Below are 20,294 nucleotides of genomic sequence, written 5' to 3' on the forward strand. Positions count from 1 at the left end.
AATTAATTTTGAGCACAACTTCCAGTATCATGTTTCCTTCAACTAAGGCTTATTTCATTATCGATTAAATTATCGATTGTTGAAATGGAGTAATTGAGTTATGCTCATCAGAAGTTCCCATGGGATGTTTTCTAAGCTACAGTGATCCAAAGGTGTAACTTTTGCAATGATTTGTTAAAAATGTTTTGACTATAACGCCCCTTATAATTAAAAACTAATGGTTTAAAGGCAAATTAGAGTAATGTCTAATCCTTTAAAATCAACAGACATTTAATAGAGTATATATTTTATTGTGTATCATTAGACTTATCAGAAATAGAATCAGGAACAGTTGATATCAGCACATGACCAAAACCATTTTCTTATTTTCTTAGTGCATATGTGAGTGTGTTTTAGGTTTCAGTGAAATTAGGGCTTGGCAAAATGATGTGGGCCTGATTGACAAAAGAGGACAGAAATCAGATCAGACCACCATAGCTTGGTGGATCACAGTGATGATACATAGAAGGGAAAGAATCTTTCTAGCCTTTTTTATGTATTTGACAGTCTTTCTTTGATATTTATTTTGTTAGTTCTGTCTCTATTTCTATTACGTGTGTCTGGCTTCTATGCATATTACTTTTCATGTTCGCCTGTCCATTGTCTTCTCTGTCTGTCCCTAATTTTAGTATAGTTTAGACCCAACACATCAAAACCTGAAAGAAAAAATAAGCAGGAAAGTGAAAGCAGCTTTAGAAATTTGGGAATTTTTCTTGTGATGACAAAGGGTTGCAGTGTTTTTGTGCAGGATCATTTGTCGGCACTGAAGTGTAAGCAAACCGGTCAGTGATCCTGGAATGTTTTTCTTCTCAGCTTGCAAAGACTTCCTGACTTTATGTGCATAGAAAAAAACAAAAAAAACACGGCAGATACAACATGTTATCAACTGCTGTACTAGCTAAATCTAAGTAAATCCTTTAGTTAAGCTGTGGCCAGGAAAAGCCAGGATGGAGAAATGATTGAAGTCAAAGAAAAGAACCAGATGTGTGCTTTCAGTCATAAGACCGGAAATGTGGTAGTTGGTACCAACACCACTGGCTCCACAATCTGTTATTATTTTATTATTATTATTATTCTGTATGGATTCATTTACATTCCAGCTGCAACAAAGGGATGGAGCCTTAAGCTAAAATAATGGCATTACTGTTATATAAAACAAAGTAAAAGACAATCAATCATTTTATGGTGGAATAGCATTAATACTACAGTAATAACAGCTGCATGAAATATACAAAAAAATATGCATGAAATATAAAAAAAAGAATGCAAACAGTAAATAGCAGAGATGTAAGCCTGATACCACAACAAAAGAATCAGGAGACCGCACAGGCTGCTGCACACCCCACATACAGCTGAACGGCGATGCCAGTAACCCAGTCATGTTACGAGAAGCACTCACTTTATGTTATTAGTTTGACATTAACCTAAACAAGCCTTCGTGGGCGCTGTGTGTGGAGCATTGCTGCAGCAGCTGCATCGCATTTCACAAACATTTCATGGGATGTTGTCATCACATTTCGGAACTGAAAGTCTTAACTTGAATTATTTGTACAGATTTGGATGCCTGTCTGAGGTATTTCCTCCTTTCTTTCCCAAACCTCTGCGACACAGTTTGCATTTAGTAGTGGTTAACTTTTTCTTTTCAGAATTTGGTTTCGACTGTTGCTTTCCATTTTGACATGTACGTCTACGTCTTCAACTTCCCTGCAGGTCTACATTGTGTCCATATAGTCATAGTAAGTTCAGTTGAACTTGTGATCATAATACATTTTCTGACTTAATTACACAGAACAGAAGACAAGATTTTTCTGAGAACTGGTTCTAGATATCATATGCCGGGTCAGCATCTTTTATTTCTAACAAGAAAAGTTAAGTTAAGTCCTAACCACTTTTCCTGGAGCCAATCACAACAACCATTAGGCAGGAGACAGGGTACACCGTGGACAGGTCGTCAGTCTATCACAGGGCTGACATATAGAGACAGGCGAGTAAACACCTACAAACCATTTAGAGCCAACAAAACATGTTGACAAGAAAAATCTTTTTTGCAACAGCAACACTGCGTTGCTCAAAAAGGATATCAAGCAAAAGATAATGTGTTACATTTTATAATAAACAGATTTATTTTTCTGGCAATTCATGACATGGCTTCTTTAGAATTCACTTTTATGTCTGCCGGGACACTTTTCCATGGAAAGGGATGTTGTCATGGCTCAGTATTCTGCAAAATATCTTAAACCATTTATTTATTTTAATATTTGTTAAGAGAGGATGAGTACACTCTGGACTGTCTTAAAATGATCTGCGGGTCAAAGGCTACATAGTTGGAATACTGATGCCAACAAATAGATTGTTTTAGACAAGGTGGGTTATGATGTGACAGGAGGTCAAAGACAGGGAACCAGCATCCCTTCACTTCTCTGTCAATTGCACATTTAAATAGGTTGAAATGAGAGATGCATGTTCACCTTTGCTTCATCTGTTATATAGAAACCACGTACAAGCTTAAGATATATTTCTGACTACAATAAACAAACAAAATTAGCAGTTGTGGTTACTTCACTGTTTATTTATTTCACTTCTTTTATCTTTGTGAAAGTAAGATATGTCAGCAGATCTCTCAGATAGTTTGATAGAATCACAAATAAATATTTTTTTGGCATTAAAGTGCAAGCGAGCGACTCCCCAAGCAATTAAAATAAATAAAAAGGGCAGATCAAATGTCATCTTCGAACACATTTAACATCTTTCAAAAATGAAAGGAAATGACTACTTTTTTTTATGAGGAACCACTTTAATAAGTGGCTGACTGACATAGTTTTACTCACATCATCATCCAGTTCCAGATAGAATAACACAAAGGTCCAGACTGTTATGAATGCCAACAGCTGACTGAGCTTCATATTTGTCTGCACAGTCACTTTGATTCACTTTGTGTAAAAATGCTGTTGTTAGTTTTAAACACGTTAGCAAAATGCATCCAGCTAGTGTCTGTTTACACACACATATACATCAAAGTATGTAAAAGAACTTAAGCATTTTGTCAGGCAGTCATAACAACAGCTCATCCCGCTTGGCCTGAGACTTTTTAAGTGTGCGGCAGATTTCAAAGTTGGCCATTAAAAAAGTTAAAGAAGCTTATTCAGCCAAACATACACAACTCCCTGTAGAAAGGACCGGGACGAACACGGCACCGCTTTCGCTGTGAAGCAATATTTTTTCAACCTGATAAGACCTGAACCAAAAAGCATTAAAACACTAATAAATGCTGCAGAAATCTTGTCAACTGTTTTCTTTGTTGAGTCTGGGGTCTGTGATATTATGTTCTGGTTGGCGGGAAGTCTCTACTACAGTGATGACATGTAGTTAGCTGGCTTAGTTGTACTTTTTACTCATTAAATTTTAACAGTTGCTGTGCAGGATCTATTAATGTGCCTTTCCTGCTTTGTTATTTGCATGTCCTCTGTGTGCCCTGTGTGTTATTAGCTTATGGCTCGATGGTGATGATGTATGATGCTCCTAGAGAATTAGTTATTTATTCTTTCTTGTCTGCAGTTCTGTAGAGTTTGATAGTTGTGTGTGAACTCTCGATGTCAACCATTTGCATGCAAGGCTGGTTCCACTGCAGAGGAGAGGAGAAGCCTGACGCTCTGATTGGTGCAGGAGTTGCTAGACAACAGATGTCCAGCCGGCTGGGAGGTGGACTACCTGTGGAGGAGGGAAAGAGAGAGTGAAATAAAAATGGAGGAAATGGAGGTGGAAAGTGATGGAGAAAAGCTACGGATGAGTCATTTACAGTTAGGTACAGTAAAACAAAAAAAACAAGGAATTGTCTGTGACTGACAGACAGTAAGTGATAAAAGTTTATTGGCATCAAAAGGTTCTTAATGGTTTTCATAAAAGCTTGTGATAAGGTGCGGACAAGTTACTACTTTCCATCTGCCACATGACTAATTGTAAAATAATTTTTATGACATGTCTGGACTTTAGCTACTTTAATGTTCCCTAAGCAATAAACCTCTTACTATATATGTGATTCACTACACTACACAGTCCAAAAGAAATATTTATGTTGGAATAAAACCATGTAAATGGTTTCAAGTGGACCACATTTTGACCAATTGGCAACGTAAATGTAAACTGAGGCTAAGTGAGTCGCACTGGTAGACCTTTCTTTTCATGGTGGTTTACTCCTGAGATGAGGATGTCCAGTATTTGAAATCTGGGCTTAAGCTGCCAACAAGTTATTTAACCCTAACTGATGCAGTTAGTAGCTTCTCATTTCTTAAACAACCAGGTCTGAAGGAAAAGTTGGTAATCTATTCCAGAAAGGGTCAAATTATTGGCATGAATCAACCGAAGAAAACATCTAAGAAAATTGATGGAACTGCTAAAACTGGGTTAAGAACTGTCCAATGGAAGAAGGTGATGGGGTCTGACGAGTCCAGATTTACCCTGTTCCAGAGTGATGGGCAAATCAGAATAAGAAGAGAGGCGGATGAAGTGATGCACTCATCATGCCCAGTGTCTACTATACAAGCCTGTGGGGGCAGTGCTATGATCTGGGATTGCTGCAGTTGGTCTGGTCTAGTTCCACCAACATTATGTGCCCAAAGAATGAGGTCAGCTGATTACCTGAAATGAATGACAAATGAATGACCAGGTTTTCCCGTCAATGCCTTTTTTCTTCCCTGATGACACGGGTATATTCTAAGATGACAATGCCAGGAATTATAGGGCTCAAATTGGGAAAGAGTGGTTCAGGGAACATGACACATCATTTTTACACATGGCTTGGCCACCACAGAGTCCAGACTTCAACCCTATTGAGAATCTTTGGAATGTGCCACTGTGAATGCGTGCTGTAAACAAAGCTAAATGTAAAAATGTGTGTGATCATTCAAAAGCCTCGCCTTTACACACAACAGAGCCACTGTGGCATCAGTGCAGAATGCAACTTAACTTGGAGTTAATAAAGTGAACATTAACATTAACAAAGGAACAACACAGTTTCTGTGTCAGACTGCGAGACAAGCAGAGGGATTATGTGTCACTCTAACATGTTAAGACTGAGGCAGAGATGGAGAGATTAGTGACCTTGCTCAGAGGGTCCTGCTAATCATGAAATAATGGATGAGCTGCCCTTGTTTCTGGCTCTGCCTGTCAGGATGCCTGTTTGGCCCTCTGCTGCTGTGCTTGTCTCCAAAGCTGGCATTATACATCAAATAAAATTTAAATTGGCGTGTTCTCACAGGCATTGTGCCGGACTTGGGATCAGTCAAAATAGCTGCATTGGGGTTTGTTTGCTCTCCAACTTATGTGGATAATTTTATAATTTATAGCAGCGGTGTCATTGTACAGCATATCAGGGCCTGAAAAAGTGTTGGAATTACTGTTGATCTTAATGAGACAGTAACTTTATAGATGATTGAGTGATTGCTTACATTTTATTTTGATATGTACAGAAATTATATTTAGCAAAGTTAGTTGCTCTTTATATTGAATGCGTTTCATACTTGCATTAGTATTATAGATAGAAGTGACACAGCACACATCCACCTGGTTTAAGGACTGGGCATGCCACCTCCTTTCTCCTCTTGTGCTCATAACTAACTATACAAATGCGGATTTTAAATCCAGCCTCCTGTATTTTTAGCTTTAACTGTAGTGCGGCCACAGCTCACACTGTATTTGTTTTGCATTTTACTGTTGGGATTTTATCCTGGCTTCATCTCTCTCACTGTGACTGAAACCCCACCCTCTGGTGTGCACGAACAGTCCTTCAATCACAGTGAACATACTGTACTGGGATTTCTACCGAGCATTTGAGAGCACGCCAAGCTCCATTTGATTCAAAGTTATTTGAACCCTAAGTTTGGCTGCTGATCTGCCTATTGCTTCCTATAGGTGCACTGCAGCAACACAAACAAACCTGTACCTATAATGGGGACATGCTGCTTGGCGTTCTTTGTTGATTTCTGAGCTGCACTAAGTCCACCGTTACCATAGCATCAAGAAGAGCAGAGGAAGGAGACAGAGATGAGAGTGAAAAATAGGCGTCCTATTTTATTTGGAAAAAAGTAGGACCCACTGCTCTTCTTTCTCTCACTCACTTTCTCTAGCTCTCTCTCTCTCTTTTTTTTTTTTTGCTCTCTGTGTCCTGAGGCAACGCCGAAATGGGTCGCCTCAACACCGTACTGCATCACTCATTATAAGGACTGCTGCTCTGACTCAGTTGTTTTGAATCAGAGTCACTGGACTTTAGTTTCTGTCAGGGACATTCGAGTGCCACTTCTTGTTCAAAGAGTCACATAAAATCTGTCTGGTCTCACAGAGGAGCGATGCGAGATGCTCTCTGAGCTGCCGTGTGACCAGGCTATTTGTGGTCACATTGCAGAAGCGCAGTAACCTCAGTACCTGTTCTATGTGTATCTCCCTGAAAACAGTGTTGTTTTTAGTGCACACAATTCATTTTTTAATGATTTTACTTATAATAAGGATATACAGTATGTTATTTTAAGCAAATATTATCACTTCTAATCTCTCGGGGTGTATTTTGATTATAATAAGTAGAAAAAAAGTAGAGCAGCGGCTGTATTGGATTGTACAGGTGTGCCTAATAAAGAGGCCAGTGAGGCAATATGTTCATAGTAGTGAGCAGAGACGTGTTCTTCATTCTTACATTCAGCTTTTTGATATGCTAAATTAAATTTCATTTTCAATCGTGTCAATTTATTCTGCCCTCGGGGCAGCAAAGGAACCTGCAAGCACATTGCAAGAGCTCCCATGGGGCAGGACATTGAAGGTCATAATGAACCATTGTGACTGCTCTCTGTGTTTGTTGTTCACTGTTGCCTGCCTGTTTGTGGCACATAACCAAGCACATATCAGGTCACATTATTTTTGTCAAGCATTTCACTTCTGATAAGGAAAAGAGCAGGGCTGACACAAAGCCAACACACTGACACAGACAGACACAACACACGCGCATACAGTAGCGTCAGTGTCAAGTACAGGGAGACGCAGATGTTGACAATGATGTCCGAATGCTCTGCTGTGTCCTCCACTGAGTCAGAACTAACTTCGTGTTAGATGATTTCGAAAGCCAATCACAGCAGGGGAATAATGACGAACAATAAAAATAACCCGTCTCTGTGTTTCTCTCTGTGTTTGTGTCTCCTTTGTTTTTCTTTTAGATCATCAAAAGCTGGAGAGAGAGGCGAGGATTTGCCGTTTACTGAAGCACCCCAACATCGGTGAGCTGCAAGTCCTCGATCTCAAAATACACACGCACGCACGCACACAGACACAGAACGCGCCCCTATTCAAACGAAAGTCCACATATTTTGTTCAGGTCTCTGGTGATTCCTGCTATTGGCTATTCATCTTCCAGACATATTTGTGAGCGAGCGAGAGGGAATGTGTGTGTGTGTGTGTGTGTGTGTGTATACACAGGTATCTAATGATGATATATCTTTGTGCTTTCCCAGCTGAGTCATCAGAAAACCATGGGAGCCCTACACTCTTCCTCTACAACACTGACCCTCTACACTATTTCTTCCTCATTACACACTTTGTTCTTTTCAAACTCATCTGTTCATTTCCGTAGTGTTATTATGTCAGATTGGCCAAATTAGTTCTGCATCACAGCTGTGAAACCAAGCAGTTTTCCAAGAGAAAGTGCGCTCTTACAAAGTTTGAATAGGAATAAATAGTGGAGCCAAGTCAGAACGTTTCTTTTGTCATGTGAAATATTTCAACATTTTAATTTATTCAAGACAACCTATGAGTAATGGACTTAAAATCCAATCCTTTAAGCACATTTTAATAATCAGTATTAACATGTCTGATCATATTTAGTCACATGTGGGATGCATTTTAATAGCTCTTTGTTCTCTAATCCAAACTGAGCTCCCAGATGCCTGTTCACATGTCAGTGTCACAGTGCACATATAATTTCTAACTGTCACAAGAGGATGTGACGACTGGGATTTCCATTGTGTTTTGTTAAATGAATACAATAACTAATTTCATCTAAACCTCACTTACATCCTATGGCTGAGGCCTTTTATCTATAGTCAGCAGTAGGCGGTATGATATACAGTATAATATGAATCTGGTTATAGGAAACGTTTGAGCCTCACTTTGTTCTCAAACGATAAATCTAATCACAGTTATTGTTGATGACAACTGCGCAAAGACACTTTTCTGAATGCATCCAATAATTAGGATAATAATCGGTGGTAGGATATGTTGTGCATGGCAGACTCATTTTACTACTTGATTTACAGCATTTAGTGCCCCACACTGCTGTTTGAATTTTACCCCTGATACACAATAAATAACCAAATTTTGATGCACAGCAGAACAAAGAGAAATGTAAATAATAAGTATTTATTCTTTACTGAGTAATGATTTCTCTTTTGTCTTTTGTGTGCTCTGTGTGTGTTTGCCTTTTTGACAAATATCCTCTACAGTACGACTCCATGACAGCATATCAGAAGAGGGTTTCCACTATCTTGTGTTTGATCTGTGAGTAGCAGACTCTTGATTTACTTTACGTACCTACCTTATTACCTACAGTAAATAAGGTAGGTACTTACCTACCCTCATCACTACTTTTTTGTCCTTTCTGGGTTCTGGAAGTTTTACTTTAGCAGGATTAACCATAACACACAAATAATGCCTTAGCTAGTAAAGACTGTGTAAATTGGTTGCTAGGAAACTGTGGAGCCATTTAATAAAAAGCAACCATGTCAACAAGATGTTACTGCAGCATCACAAGGCGGCCGTTAAAATTAATGGACCAAGCAATATTTTACCTTAACTGACAGTTTTTTAAATGCAGGTATTACTTTGTTTTATTTTATTCGACCTACAGAAGTAATCTAGTGGGATTTATGCAGTTTGGAGTCAGAGAGGTCTAATTGTGCTAATGTCATTAATGACAATTATTGATTTTCTAATAGTCAAATATTAGTCAGCTAATGTTTTGCCATTAGATTTGTCCAAGTAGCTATACGGTATAAATATTTAATCTTTTTAACTAATCTATGTTTAAGCTCATCTGTGAACTGCTACCATTTAATGCAGTGATTTATAAATTATCATTTAGACAGATCTATGGCCATACAAACCTTATTAGGATCTGCATTCACACATACATGCACACAACTCAAACAAAGATATTTCTAAACACACTCACATTATCCTGCATATTCTCGTGCATCCTTACGCACATAACACCGTAGTGGCTGCAGCTATTTTTTATTGTTAAGTATACATTGTATAAGGATGCAGAAACATGGCTAATGTGTGTATGATTGAGGAGAGTTAAAGACAGAAATGCACCATAATATAGTCTCTGTCTCCCTGTAGGGTCACAGGAGGAGAGCTGTTTGAGGACATCGTAGCCAGGGAGTACTACAGCGAGGCTGATGCCAGGTAACACACACACAACCCTCACAACGAAACGACTAACCCTAAAGTTTATCTTAACCCTAACCAAAACACATATAGAACTGGTGAGGACCCGATAAAGAGTCCTCACAATAATGGTGTTAAAACAAAATTTGTCCACACAAGAAAATAAAGACATGCACACACGAACACACACACACACACACTTACACACTGCTGAGCATAGTAACCATTATGCATCTCTGTCTGTTACTGTAAAGAACAACGAGTTCCTATACCGGTGTGTATATATGGACTCTCAGAGGTGTGGTACAGCTGCCTTGTCTCTTAGGCATCTCATAAGAGTTATTTATAAAGGTGATTAATGACATATAGCCCCTGGTATTAATCATACACAGCCTAACTCACATTCACAGCTTTATATGGAAATATTTTGTCCCTAAGGACAAAGAGAGAGAGGGGGAGATAGTGTTTGTGTATGTGTGTATGTGTGTTTACTGGTCACACACTTTGCATGTATAAAAATGAAATCACATATAAAATGTCTACTCAGAGGAGCTTGTTATGCACAAATAATATGAGGTTATTTCCTCTTTGCTTAATCTCCCCCTTCTTCTCTTTTCCTCTGCCCTTCTTCCTTGACTTTCTGTCTCACCTTCTGTTTGTTCCACCTCAATCTTGCCGTCACTCATTACTTTCCTGCAGCCACTGCATACAGCAGATCCTGGAGAGCGTCCATCACTGCCATGTTAATGGGATCGTCCACAGGGATCTGAAGGTTTGTATGACCGTAGCCACGGTTGCAGGCCTGCTCAGTCTTGACCTTGTACAACAGATGGCACCATTTGGAAAGATCCTGTGACCCCTCGTCACTTACCTTTCCTTACTATTTTGCTTCTTTTATAAATTGTTTGATGAAATAAAACTGAAACCGAAATTTTTTTTCGTGTGAGAGAGAAATATCATAGCAATATAGAGATTTTTTTGATTTTGGTTCTCACAGTATCCTTTAAGCTTTAGGCAGTTAATAAAGCTGATTTTACCATAAAATGTCTGCATCACAGGGCGGATATCTAAGGAGCTGTCCTACAGCTTTTACTACATAAGAGCATGGATGAGCTGCTGTGTTCTTTTAGTTAAAAGAATAAGGTTCCTCTTTTAATGCTACCATTGTGCTGCAGACAGCATATGCCCACCTCAGGAACGATAACCATTTACATAATTGTGTAAAAACTGTGTTATAAGGTAAAAGATTTTCCAAGGTCATGAATATTTCATTTGCAGTCTGCATTATTGCAACAATGCAAGAGAGCTGTCTTAGAGAAATATGATCAGATTGATTGTTCTCATGTAAAAAAAAACAAAAAACATCTGAGCAACCACAGTGGTTTATGACATTTCCAATGCGTCGACTTTATTAGGGAAGATGTCTTTTGCGGAAGTGATTTAAAGTTTTGAAATGCTTTTTTAATCGCAAGGATTTATTCATCATTATGTAAATCATTATGTAGTTGTCAGTTAGTGTCTCTGTCGTGTTGAGTCATATGTCTGCAATAAACTGGCTGCTCACAGGCTGTCTATGTTTAGAGTCTCTAAATGTTAGGAAATGTATTATTCATTAGAGCACACTGTCTAACTGGCCTTAGGTTAGCAAAGACCTTTCTGCACCTGTGTCCGTGTGTGTTTGTGTTTGACAGAGTATTCACATGTATTTGCTGGGGGCTTGCATCCATTTCTGATTGTGCTAAACTGTGTTAGTGTGTGGTGTGCGTGTTTGTCGTTACCCATATGTGGGCTGAGTTACATGTCTTTACACCCACGTCCTCTGTTACTCCACACCTCCTCCTTGTCTTTTTCTCTGCAGTGTGCACTTTGTTCCCACTCATGGATTCATGGACTCGTGAATTTGTGCTGCTGTGGACAAGCGCAATCTTGTCTGCCTGCCAATTCACTCTCCCACAGTTCATGAGATTTAAAGGGAGAAAGTTCACATCTCCAGCATGGAAAAAGTCTAAGGTCACACACAGATTTGGTCCTGTGCACATTTCTGTTTCACTGTCATTTGTGTGGCAGAGAAGTTGCCTCAGGCACTGATTTAAGAGCAGTTTAGCACCGTAGACCCCTAATGGTTTGGATTAGGATTTGGTTTGGCTAATCTGATTTTAGATCTGTGTCAGTGGGTGGCTTATTCCCAGAGCGTGTGACCTCTCACCTCTAACCTGTTTGACTCCGCCCCCCCCAGCCTGAGAACCTTCTATTGGCCAGTAAGCTGAAGGGGGCGGCGGTCAAGTTGGCTGACTTTGGGCTGGCTATCGAGGTGCAGGGGGACCAGCAGGCATGGTTTGGTGAGTATTCATCCATAGATTTTTCAAGCTGAATCGGTTGGTCAACCAATCAAGCCAACTACTAATCAGTCAATCAGTCACTCATTTACAGTATTTAACTGACAAACGGCACATTCACTGACTTACCCATTCCCACCTACCATTCCACATCTCCTCCATGTGTCCATGTCACTCCTCCAGGTTTTGCTGGCACCCCTGGTTACTTGTCTCCTGAAGTCCTGAGGAAAGATCCATATGGGAAACCAGTGGACATGTGGGCCTGTGGTAAATACAATTTAAATTTTCTTAAATTGTTCCACTAAATTTGATGCTGGAGCTAAAACCTCAAACTATCACTTGTATGACCTTGCTTATACCACTTGTGTAAAAGAAAGTGTTCTTCACCCACAGTGGTGTTATGTTGTTTCAAATGTATTGTGTGTGTGAAATAAGTACATTTTATTTTGCAGGTGAAAAATGTACTGTATGTACTAAAGTAGTGCAGAGTGTTGTTGTATTATTTCTTTACATGCTCATTTCGACATTCTTCCAGGTGTGATTTTGTATATCCTGCTGGTGGGCTACCCTCCTTTCTGGGATGAGGATCAGCATCGCCTATACCAACAAATCAAGGCTGGGGCCTATGATGTAAGGATGCGCATACACACATATATTCAAGGACTGTTATTAAAATAAAGTTTTGTCTTTTCATACAAGAAGAATGTTACAATCAGCTGATGCTAAATTGCTTGTCTGTAATTGCTTTGGGCCTTATGAGCATTTTAATTTTGACCGTTTTTGACAGTTCCCGTCCCCAGAGTGGGACACTGTAACTCCAGAGGCCAAAGATCTGATCAACAAGATGCTGACCATCAATCCCAGCAAACGCATCACTGCTGCAGAGGCCCTTAAACACCCCTGGATCTGTGTATGTGACACACACACATATACACACACACACACACACACACACACACACACACACACACACACACACACACACACACACACACACACACACACACACACACACACACACACACAAACAGTATAATGTAAAAACAAACAGTACCAACACAGATCTGAACACAGGCCCAAAGACTCACACACAGATGATGATTAACTACAATAGGTATTATCTAACGTCCATGAACACACATAACCCTAACCATGACCTGCTGTCACACTGCCCACACTTGCAGACCCCTTCCTATTGTTTTAATTTTCTCCAAATCCTCCAAATCCTTTCATTTTCTTCCTGCAGCAACGGTCCACTGTAGCTTCCATGATGCACAGGCAGGAGACTGTGGAGTGCCTGAAGAAATTCAATGCCAGGAGGAAACTCAAGGTGAGAGTTCTGGCCGTCTGTTGTGTATCTGTTTACGTAGAACAATCCATCCATCCATTTTTTTCTCCCCCCCTCTCTATGCCTTCCTCACTCAGGACTTCTTGGGGAAACTTAGGGATGATGAGTTGTTCTCTAAAACATTCAAGTTGCCCTTTTGCTGTGCTCCACTTTCTTGCTGTAACTTTATAATCAATCTTATTTCTCTTTTCCTTCCTTCCATTATCATTACCTCCTCCTTTCCTTCTTTTCTATCACTGCAGGGAGCCATATTGACCACTTTGCTGGTCACAAGAAACTTCTCAGGTATGTCTCTCTCAGCCTAGTGTCCAAGACTAAAAACGTTGACGTTCAAAAAGCAGGTGGTTGGAAATTATTCTTTATTTGAATATTGGCAGATAGTGTGGTTAGTCGCACATTATCTAGTCAAACTGATTGAGGCACTACAAATAGGTAAAACGAATAAAGCCTTGTTAATCTATTTCAGAATGCCCCAATCGATTTCTCTGTAGAGCAAAGATGATCATGGCACAAAGATGCCACCTGTAAACAGAGCCATCTCTCTTTATCTCTCTAGCTTTTGCTTTACCATATTCTATTTTGCACTGTCATACTTTTTGCATGTATTTCCTTTGCCATGTCTCTTGTTTCTGAGGCTCGTACTTGCCTGCTTTCTCTCTTCATTCTACAGTAAAATGCATTAGTGCATTTGTGTCTCTCTTTATTCATCATCTCCTTCCTTTTTCAATTTTCTTTCCGTCTTTTGTTTGGATTGTGGTATCCATTTGAGGTAAGATTTTTGGAATGACAGGGAATCGTGGGTCTGACCCCAACTGATAAGCTGTGATGTTTAATCTGAATTCCAGTTACATATGCATGAAGATGAGGTGTTTAGTTTATGAAAGAGTTATATTGAACCTTGCCAAAATGAGAACTAAAATGAAATTTAGGACATGTAGCATGTATTTTGAAATGCAATAAAATGTTTGGATTTATTATACTACCAGGCTTAAAGTGAGAGAGGAGTGGTGGGATTGTGTGCGTGGATGCTAGTGATTTAAGTGCATGTATGTAAGTAAGTATGCAAATGTCAATTTAAGAACGCTGTGTGAGTTTTTTGGAAATGGGTAGTTGATCTTTTATCACCTGTTAATCAACCACATATTACCCCTTAACCCTTCACTCGTTAATTTGTATGAAGTGTGAGAACAATCTTGCATAAATGATGATGCCATTCAGAACATCTATTGCATTGCACTATGTTTCATGCAGTTGATTTTGCACTTGGAGCTGGAAGATAGGCATTGTTGACTGATACGCTTGCTGCATGTTAGTGTAGCCTCAAGCACAGGACTTGTAAAGTGTCTGTCCGTGAACTCTCCTGCTGATGTGTTGCTTCTTTTCCCTCCTACAGCAGCCAAGAGTTTGCTCAACAAGAAGCCAGACGGCGTTAAGGTAAGTTGATTTGCACAGCGAGCGACGAAAATGCTTTGTTACTTGCATTAGAATGTTGGAACGCTGAGTGTCTAAGGAGCCTTATGGATTTTTATTATTACAATTACTCATTTTGCACTATACAGCATCTTCATTCAGGGACAGTCACACCAAATAGTTGTTATTTATTTATTCTTTGATTAATTACATTTTGTTGTGGCACAGCAGACATGATCGATTATATGTGTATATGTATCATATTTCTAGGGTAATCATCCTTTTAAAGATACTGCTCTCTGTAGTGTTTCTTCCAGCCTGTTTTTTCCTTATTAACACCACTTTTTACATAATCATTTATTCTTTACTGAAGAACCCCAAATGTATTTTATCCTAATTTCTCTGTTTAGGGTCCCATCTGAAATTAACACTTGATTCACTTGTGCATGTGCTCACATGTGTGAGAGTTTTGTGTGACTGAGTGTTCTGTGTGACTGTCGTTTAACTGGGTGTTAATTTGAGATTGGACCCCAGCATACATTGTTTGACCTAGCGTCACTATGTCATTCTGCAAATCCATTCCAGGGGGTTTGTCCCTCAGCCACATGAACCTGTTCAATGAGAATAAAAAACAAGAGCAGCCTAGATAGAAATTTGAGCCTAAAAGTATGTTTTGTGAAAGACATACTAATTATAATAATGGGAAATGTTTCATATTAAATTATTGAATCCAAATAAACAGAACAGTCATGGCTGTTAGTATGAAACAGTGGACTTTTGAACTGCCCCATTTTGTTACAAACAGCCTCTTTTATCTTAAGAGGTTTCTCGTATCGATCCAAAGTAAAAGTTTTTCTTTCCCTGAAGCACGCAAACATGTGATTTCACAATAAGTCATTGGCCGGTAGCACTGTAATATCACTTTTTTGAGACATTAGTTGGGATGTTCTCTTTGGAATGGATCCTATCTAGTGTGTGTGTGTGTGTGTGTGTGTGTGTGTGTGTGTGTGTGTGTGTGTGTGTGCGTGCGTGTGTTGTGCGCCTGACAAGTGTGTGAGTCATGTCCCCTCTACACTGCCCCCTGCAGGTCAACAACAAAGCCAACACAGTGACCAGTCCTAAAGACACTGGCCCTGCCCCTGCACTGGTATACACACACAACCTCACCTACACCTGCACCTTCATCCATAAAACCCCTACACCTCCCCACGTCTAAACCCACTGTGGAGGAGGTACAGGTTCACCCTTTTACCCAAGATCAGATCAGTTTCTGTTTGATCTCAGCTTTACAATTTAAATTTTTGACTTGTATAACAATATAAAAAACATATAATGGGTGATAACTTTAGGCTATCCCTGAATGAGATAGTGTGTCAAAGCTTTTACGACTGCAAAGCATGTCTCAGACCCAGTACGTCGGATACAGCTTACTATGAACGATAGCATTCATAATTCATTTATTTGTTTTAGAAATGATGCATGCATGGGGCATACCAAGCTGCATATTGGTAATGTTGAGCTCGAACGAGAAGCCTTCACGCTTCGTGCCTGTTATAAATCTGGAGTTAAGGACAACCTCTACCTCATCCCCAAAGCCCTTGTGCCCTTTTCCTCTGCAAGAATCCCTCCTCTCTCCTTTCTCTTTATACACCTGCATCATTTATGGAATAAAATGTACATTCTGTGCAACATATGAGGACAAAATTGCTGACAAGAATTTAAAGATAATGTAGGGTTTGCTGTTTAGATAGTTTGTCAGTGCATGGCTGGAGTTTGAGGATGCCGGCTCCTTAGGCTCAATATGATATGACATACTTAAATGTGGCTGTCACTCATTGGCTTGCGCATGGTGTCTGTTGACTGGCTGCCTACGTCAGGCCACATGATTGCTGCTCTGCATGATGTCAAAGGCTTTCTGTGTCCCTATTTGCTGTCAAGATGATGACGCATGAACACAGGCACATGACATCTCTGTTTCTCTCTATCCTCTTTTGTCTCTCCATCATCCTCCACACACACACACACACACACACACACACACACACACACACACACACAGATGCAGACTGCTGATGCTATAATCTACTGTAATCTGGGCAAGTGATTAGATAGACTGAGCTGGTCATTAGGATCGATTCCGCAAAAGCCCAGACATCTGATTACCAAGGCAGGACACTGGGGAGAACTGATGAGAGAAAAGACACAGTCAAAAAGACTGAATGAAAAAGAAAAACACTTGGGAACAGGCAATCAAACGGGGGGTTGACGTCAGATGAATTACAATAGATATTCAGAGAATACACACAAACACACACACACTTGCTTTAACAGGAGCTGTGCCATCGCACCTTTTCTGACTTTCTTTAGTTCGTCCTCTGTCACTTGTTCTCTGTAGGAACCACAGACAACTGTGATCCACAACCCTGTGGATGGAAACAAGGTATAACAATCAAACCACAATTTCTACTACAGTATCTTCCACTATGAAGAGTAACAGCTCCTATGTTTTAATCAACTGTTTAACCACACGTAATGCAACCTTTAACCTTTAACTACACTGCACTGGGAGAAAAATAATGGAGAAATTAATATTTGGAAAGCATTACATTTGACAATCATTATTTCATTTTGATTATTTTAACATTCACTGATACCTCAAACCTACTTTGTATTAAATCATGGTTGATGGTGCATTACAAATACAAACCGCTAAAATGTGAATGTTGTCATCCCTAAGGAATCTATTGAGAGTGCTAACACTACCATAGAGGATGAAGATGTAAAAGGTAAGGAAACTTGTGGTTCCCGTCTGTACTCCTCACTGTTTCCAGTCAGGCTGAGCACTCCTCCATATCTTCTTCACCATGTTTTGTAACTCTGTTAAGCAGCACAGCAAATTAACTACTACACTGCTCTGGCTGTCAATTCAAAAGGGAGTATGTGCTGTTCTTTTTTATGTTCCACCCTCCCCCGTGTCCTCAATTGACTCCCATTTTATTTTTGTGGTTCATTCGGTCATTTCTTAATAGTGCTTGCTTTTTCTTTTGTATTTGCACATGTCCTGTTGTGTTTTCACTGTAACTAAATGTCTCATTTGTAATAATTTCCTTCCTGCTTATGATTTGTTGAAAATGTCAACTCCTATCCCATCTTTGCCTATAAAGGTATATGCCTTAAACAATACTTATTCCTTTACATCTACTCCCCAAAAATCTTTTATCTGAGCTCTCTCTATATGTAATTTGCCTCAAAGGTCCTTTGTCATATCTTCATCTTTCATGGACTGTTCAGATTAATGCTCATTGCTCACACAACCTCTGGATTTAACTCTATGATTATTTGTTGCTTCCGTCCACTTTATTCATCTGTATTTCAATTAAAGAAGATGCTCAATGCACAGACAGATACTCTTCCCTCTTCTCTATGTTGTGACCCAACCATTAGCTCACCCAGTGAAAAGTTGACTCACATACACACTCATGAAGATGCTCAGGACTGTAGTTTGTCTGTGAAGGCACTGGAGTTGAAGGACTAACTGATAGATTATTTTTTTTATTATTTAACATGTCTTTTTGTTGCACAGATTAAGTATTTTTTTCAATATTCCCCAGCCTGCACCAATAACAATAAAGGTAACTGTCAATATTACTTAGTTACAACTGCTTTTGTAGCAAATACTTGCATCTCAGCATTGGTTTGTCTTTGTTCATTATGAGCTTTGTTGGGTGAAAGGAAGCGTGTCATCCCGCATTTTCCTGCCTGATATCACTATTAGTCATGGGAGGCTTTCCTGTTGTTTCCATACTTAGAAATAACTAAAAACTTGGTGATTCACTTTTTTTTCGAGCACCTCCCATTTCTAATAACTTTGAAATCTTGCTAAATGTAGACTAGAAACCACGTGAAGCTGATTTGATGTCAGATTTCTGCACTCAGACCTGCCTGAAATACTGTGACAACATATCTATACATCCAGTTGGGTAGGTAATGATGTTCTGTGATCTTGTGTTTTAGCTCGCAAACAGGAAATTATCAAAGTCACTGAACAGCTGATTGAGTCTATCAACAACGGAGACTTTGAGTCCTACGCGTAAGTTTCTTCCCTGTGTGTGTAACAGAAACATAACTGGGTATTGCGCTTAGTTTACTTCCTTTGCTGATTCAGTGTCTTTGTGCAACAGGAAGATCTGTGATCCTGGTCTTACTTCCTTTGAGCCAGAGGCCCTGGGCAACCTGGTGGAAGGACACGACTTCCATCGATTTTACTTTGAGAATGGTGAGTTGCCAAACATACATTTCAGCAGCATCATCAAAACATTTTACAGAATCCGTGAATACAGTATCTAATTAGAGTATCAGCAGAATTACTGATGTGAAAGTAAATTTGTCACAATGTTAAATGCCTGCTCATGTGGTTCCAGAGCAGCTGAAATTTGTCACAGCTGTGCATCTTGGATTGCTCCAAAATGTGCAAGCAGCCAGCTGGCTCTCTACCCAAACTAAATGCTGAAAAAAAAAAAAAATGTTGGCCTTTAGAAGGATCAGAGATTGTGCACTGATCATTCACATCCATTTGTTTAAGGTTTTCCAGCTGCTCTGGAGATTTCTATCAGGGTTTACTATGAACTAGCTTGCTTTCATTGGCTGAAATCTCTTATTTAGCATAGTCATTGGGAAGCATGACAAAATTAGGGATCAGTGTCAGAATGCATAATAAAAGTTTTTATAATGCATCAGCATTACAACATACACAGGAATGACAAGCTCCCACATAAAAGCAAATTACTTCTCACAAGAACCAGAATCCGGTAAGCAACTGCTGTTAGGGTTGGCCACAAATTGAAATCAGTGATGGGAAGTTACCTCACAATCTACTCAGTAATCTGATATGGGTAGATAGATATGGGTTAAATTGTATTGTCAAACATCAGTTTACAGTTCATGTTTGCTGATACACTACAAGGGCATGGTGGTAATTATGGACTAACCTTGAAATAAAAAATCACTGATGAATAATGAGTGCTATAAATGGCAGAATGTCCTCAGACGGAGTAAAAATAGGTCAGATAAACCAGATATGTCCCAGAAACCTCAATCACTACTGTCAACATATGGAGACTTTTCATCCCTCATTCCTTTATTTTCCTTCTGAGGTAGGATCAGTGTTTTGTATTTGAACGGTCACACAGCTGTATTGGATTTTCATAACAAGTAATGGTTATAAAATTGTTGTTACCCAACATGAAAAAATCATATCCATTAGATTCAGTGGTGCTATCTTGGCCAGTTCCCTCTTATTTCCTGATCTGGAATAACTTAAGCACCATATCTGGTTAAATAATGAAGTTGTATTAAATTTAATATGTGATACTTATGTAGCCATAATTTCTCCCTGTAATCTGTGACTATATCTCATTTGCAGCCCTCTCCAAAGGGAACAAGCCGGTTCACACTATCCTCTTGAACCCACACGTGCACCTAATTGGGGAAAATGCTGCATGTATTGCCTATATTCGACTGACCCAGTATATGGATACAAGCGGCATGCCCCGCACCATGCAGTCCGAGGAGACTCGTGTGTGGCATCGCCGTGACGGCAAGTGGCAGAATATCCACTTTCACCGCTCCGGCTCGCCCAGCATCCCCTCCCAGTAAGATACAGTAAGAAACAACACAGCAGACACACCTTGAGTTCAGTCCACCATTACATCACTGTTGGGTGTAGTTAAAGGTGT

The 20,294-nt window shown here is 39.6% G+C and overlaps 1 protein-coding gene across 8 annotated transcripts in view; it reads left to right on the forward strand.

Moving 5' to 3' along the window:
* Positions 1-20,294, forward strand: part of camk2d2 (calcium/calmodulin-dependent protein kinase (CaM kinase) II delta 2) — a 33,174-nt gene that overhangs the window by 11,136 nt on the left and 1,744 nt on the right. The window contains exons 3-20 of one of the 8 annotated variants that reach the window (XM_026359733.2): positions 7,236-7,295; positions 8,517-8,571; positions 9,418-9,483; positions 10,165-10,237; positions 11,702-11,804; positions 11,985-12,068; positions 12,337-12,431; positions 12,589-12,711; positions 13,048-13,131; positions 13,392-13,434; positions 14,543-14,583; positions 15,647-15,706; positions 16,955-16,999; positions 17,297-17,345; positions 18,171-18,191; positions 18,574-18,649; positions 18,741-18,835; positions 19,982-20,220. In XM_026359733.2, the coding sequence (XP_026215518.1) occupies positions 7,236-7,295; positions 8,517-8,571; positions 9,418-9,483; positions 10,165-10,237; positions 11,702-11,804; positions 11,985-12,068; positions 12,337-12,431; positions 12,589-12,711; positions 13,048-13,131; positions 13,392-13,434; positions 14,543-14,583; positions 15,647-15,706; positions 16,955-16,999; positions 17,297-17,345; positions 18,171-18,191; positions 18,574-18,649; positions 18,741-18,835; positions 19,982-20,214 (1,406 nt within the window). In that variant the 3' untranslated portion in view covers positions 20,215-20,220. The remainder of the gene's footprint in view (positions 1-7,235; positions 7,296-8,516; positions 8,572-9,417; positions 9,484-10,164; positions 10,238-11,701; positions 11,805-11,984; positions 12,069-12,336; positions 12,432-12,588; positions 12,712-13,047; positions 13,132-13,391; positions 13,435-14,542; positions 14,584-15,646; positions 15,707-16,954; positions 17,000-17,296; positions 17,346-18,170; positions 18,192-18,573; positions 18,650-18,740; positions 18,836-19,981; positions 20,221-20,294) is intronic. The other 7 variants (XM_026359734.2, XM_026359735.2, XM_026359736.2 and 4 more) reach the window with 7 other exon arrangements.

This window comes from Anabas testudineus, chromosome 1 (genome assembly GCF_900324465.2).
Source record: "Anabas testudineus chromosome 1, fAnaTes1.2, whole genome shotgun sequence".
NCBI classification, from domain to species: Eukaryota; Metazoa; Chordata; class Actinopteri; order Anabantiformes; family Anabantidae; genus Anabas; species Anabas testudineus.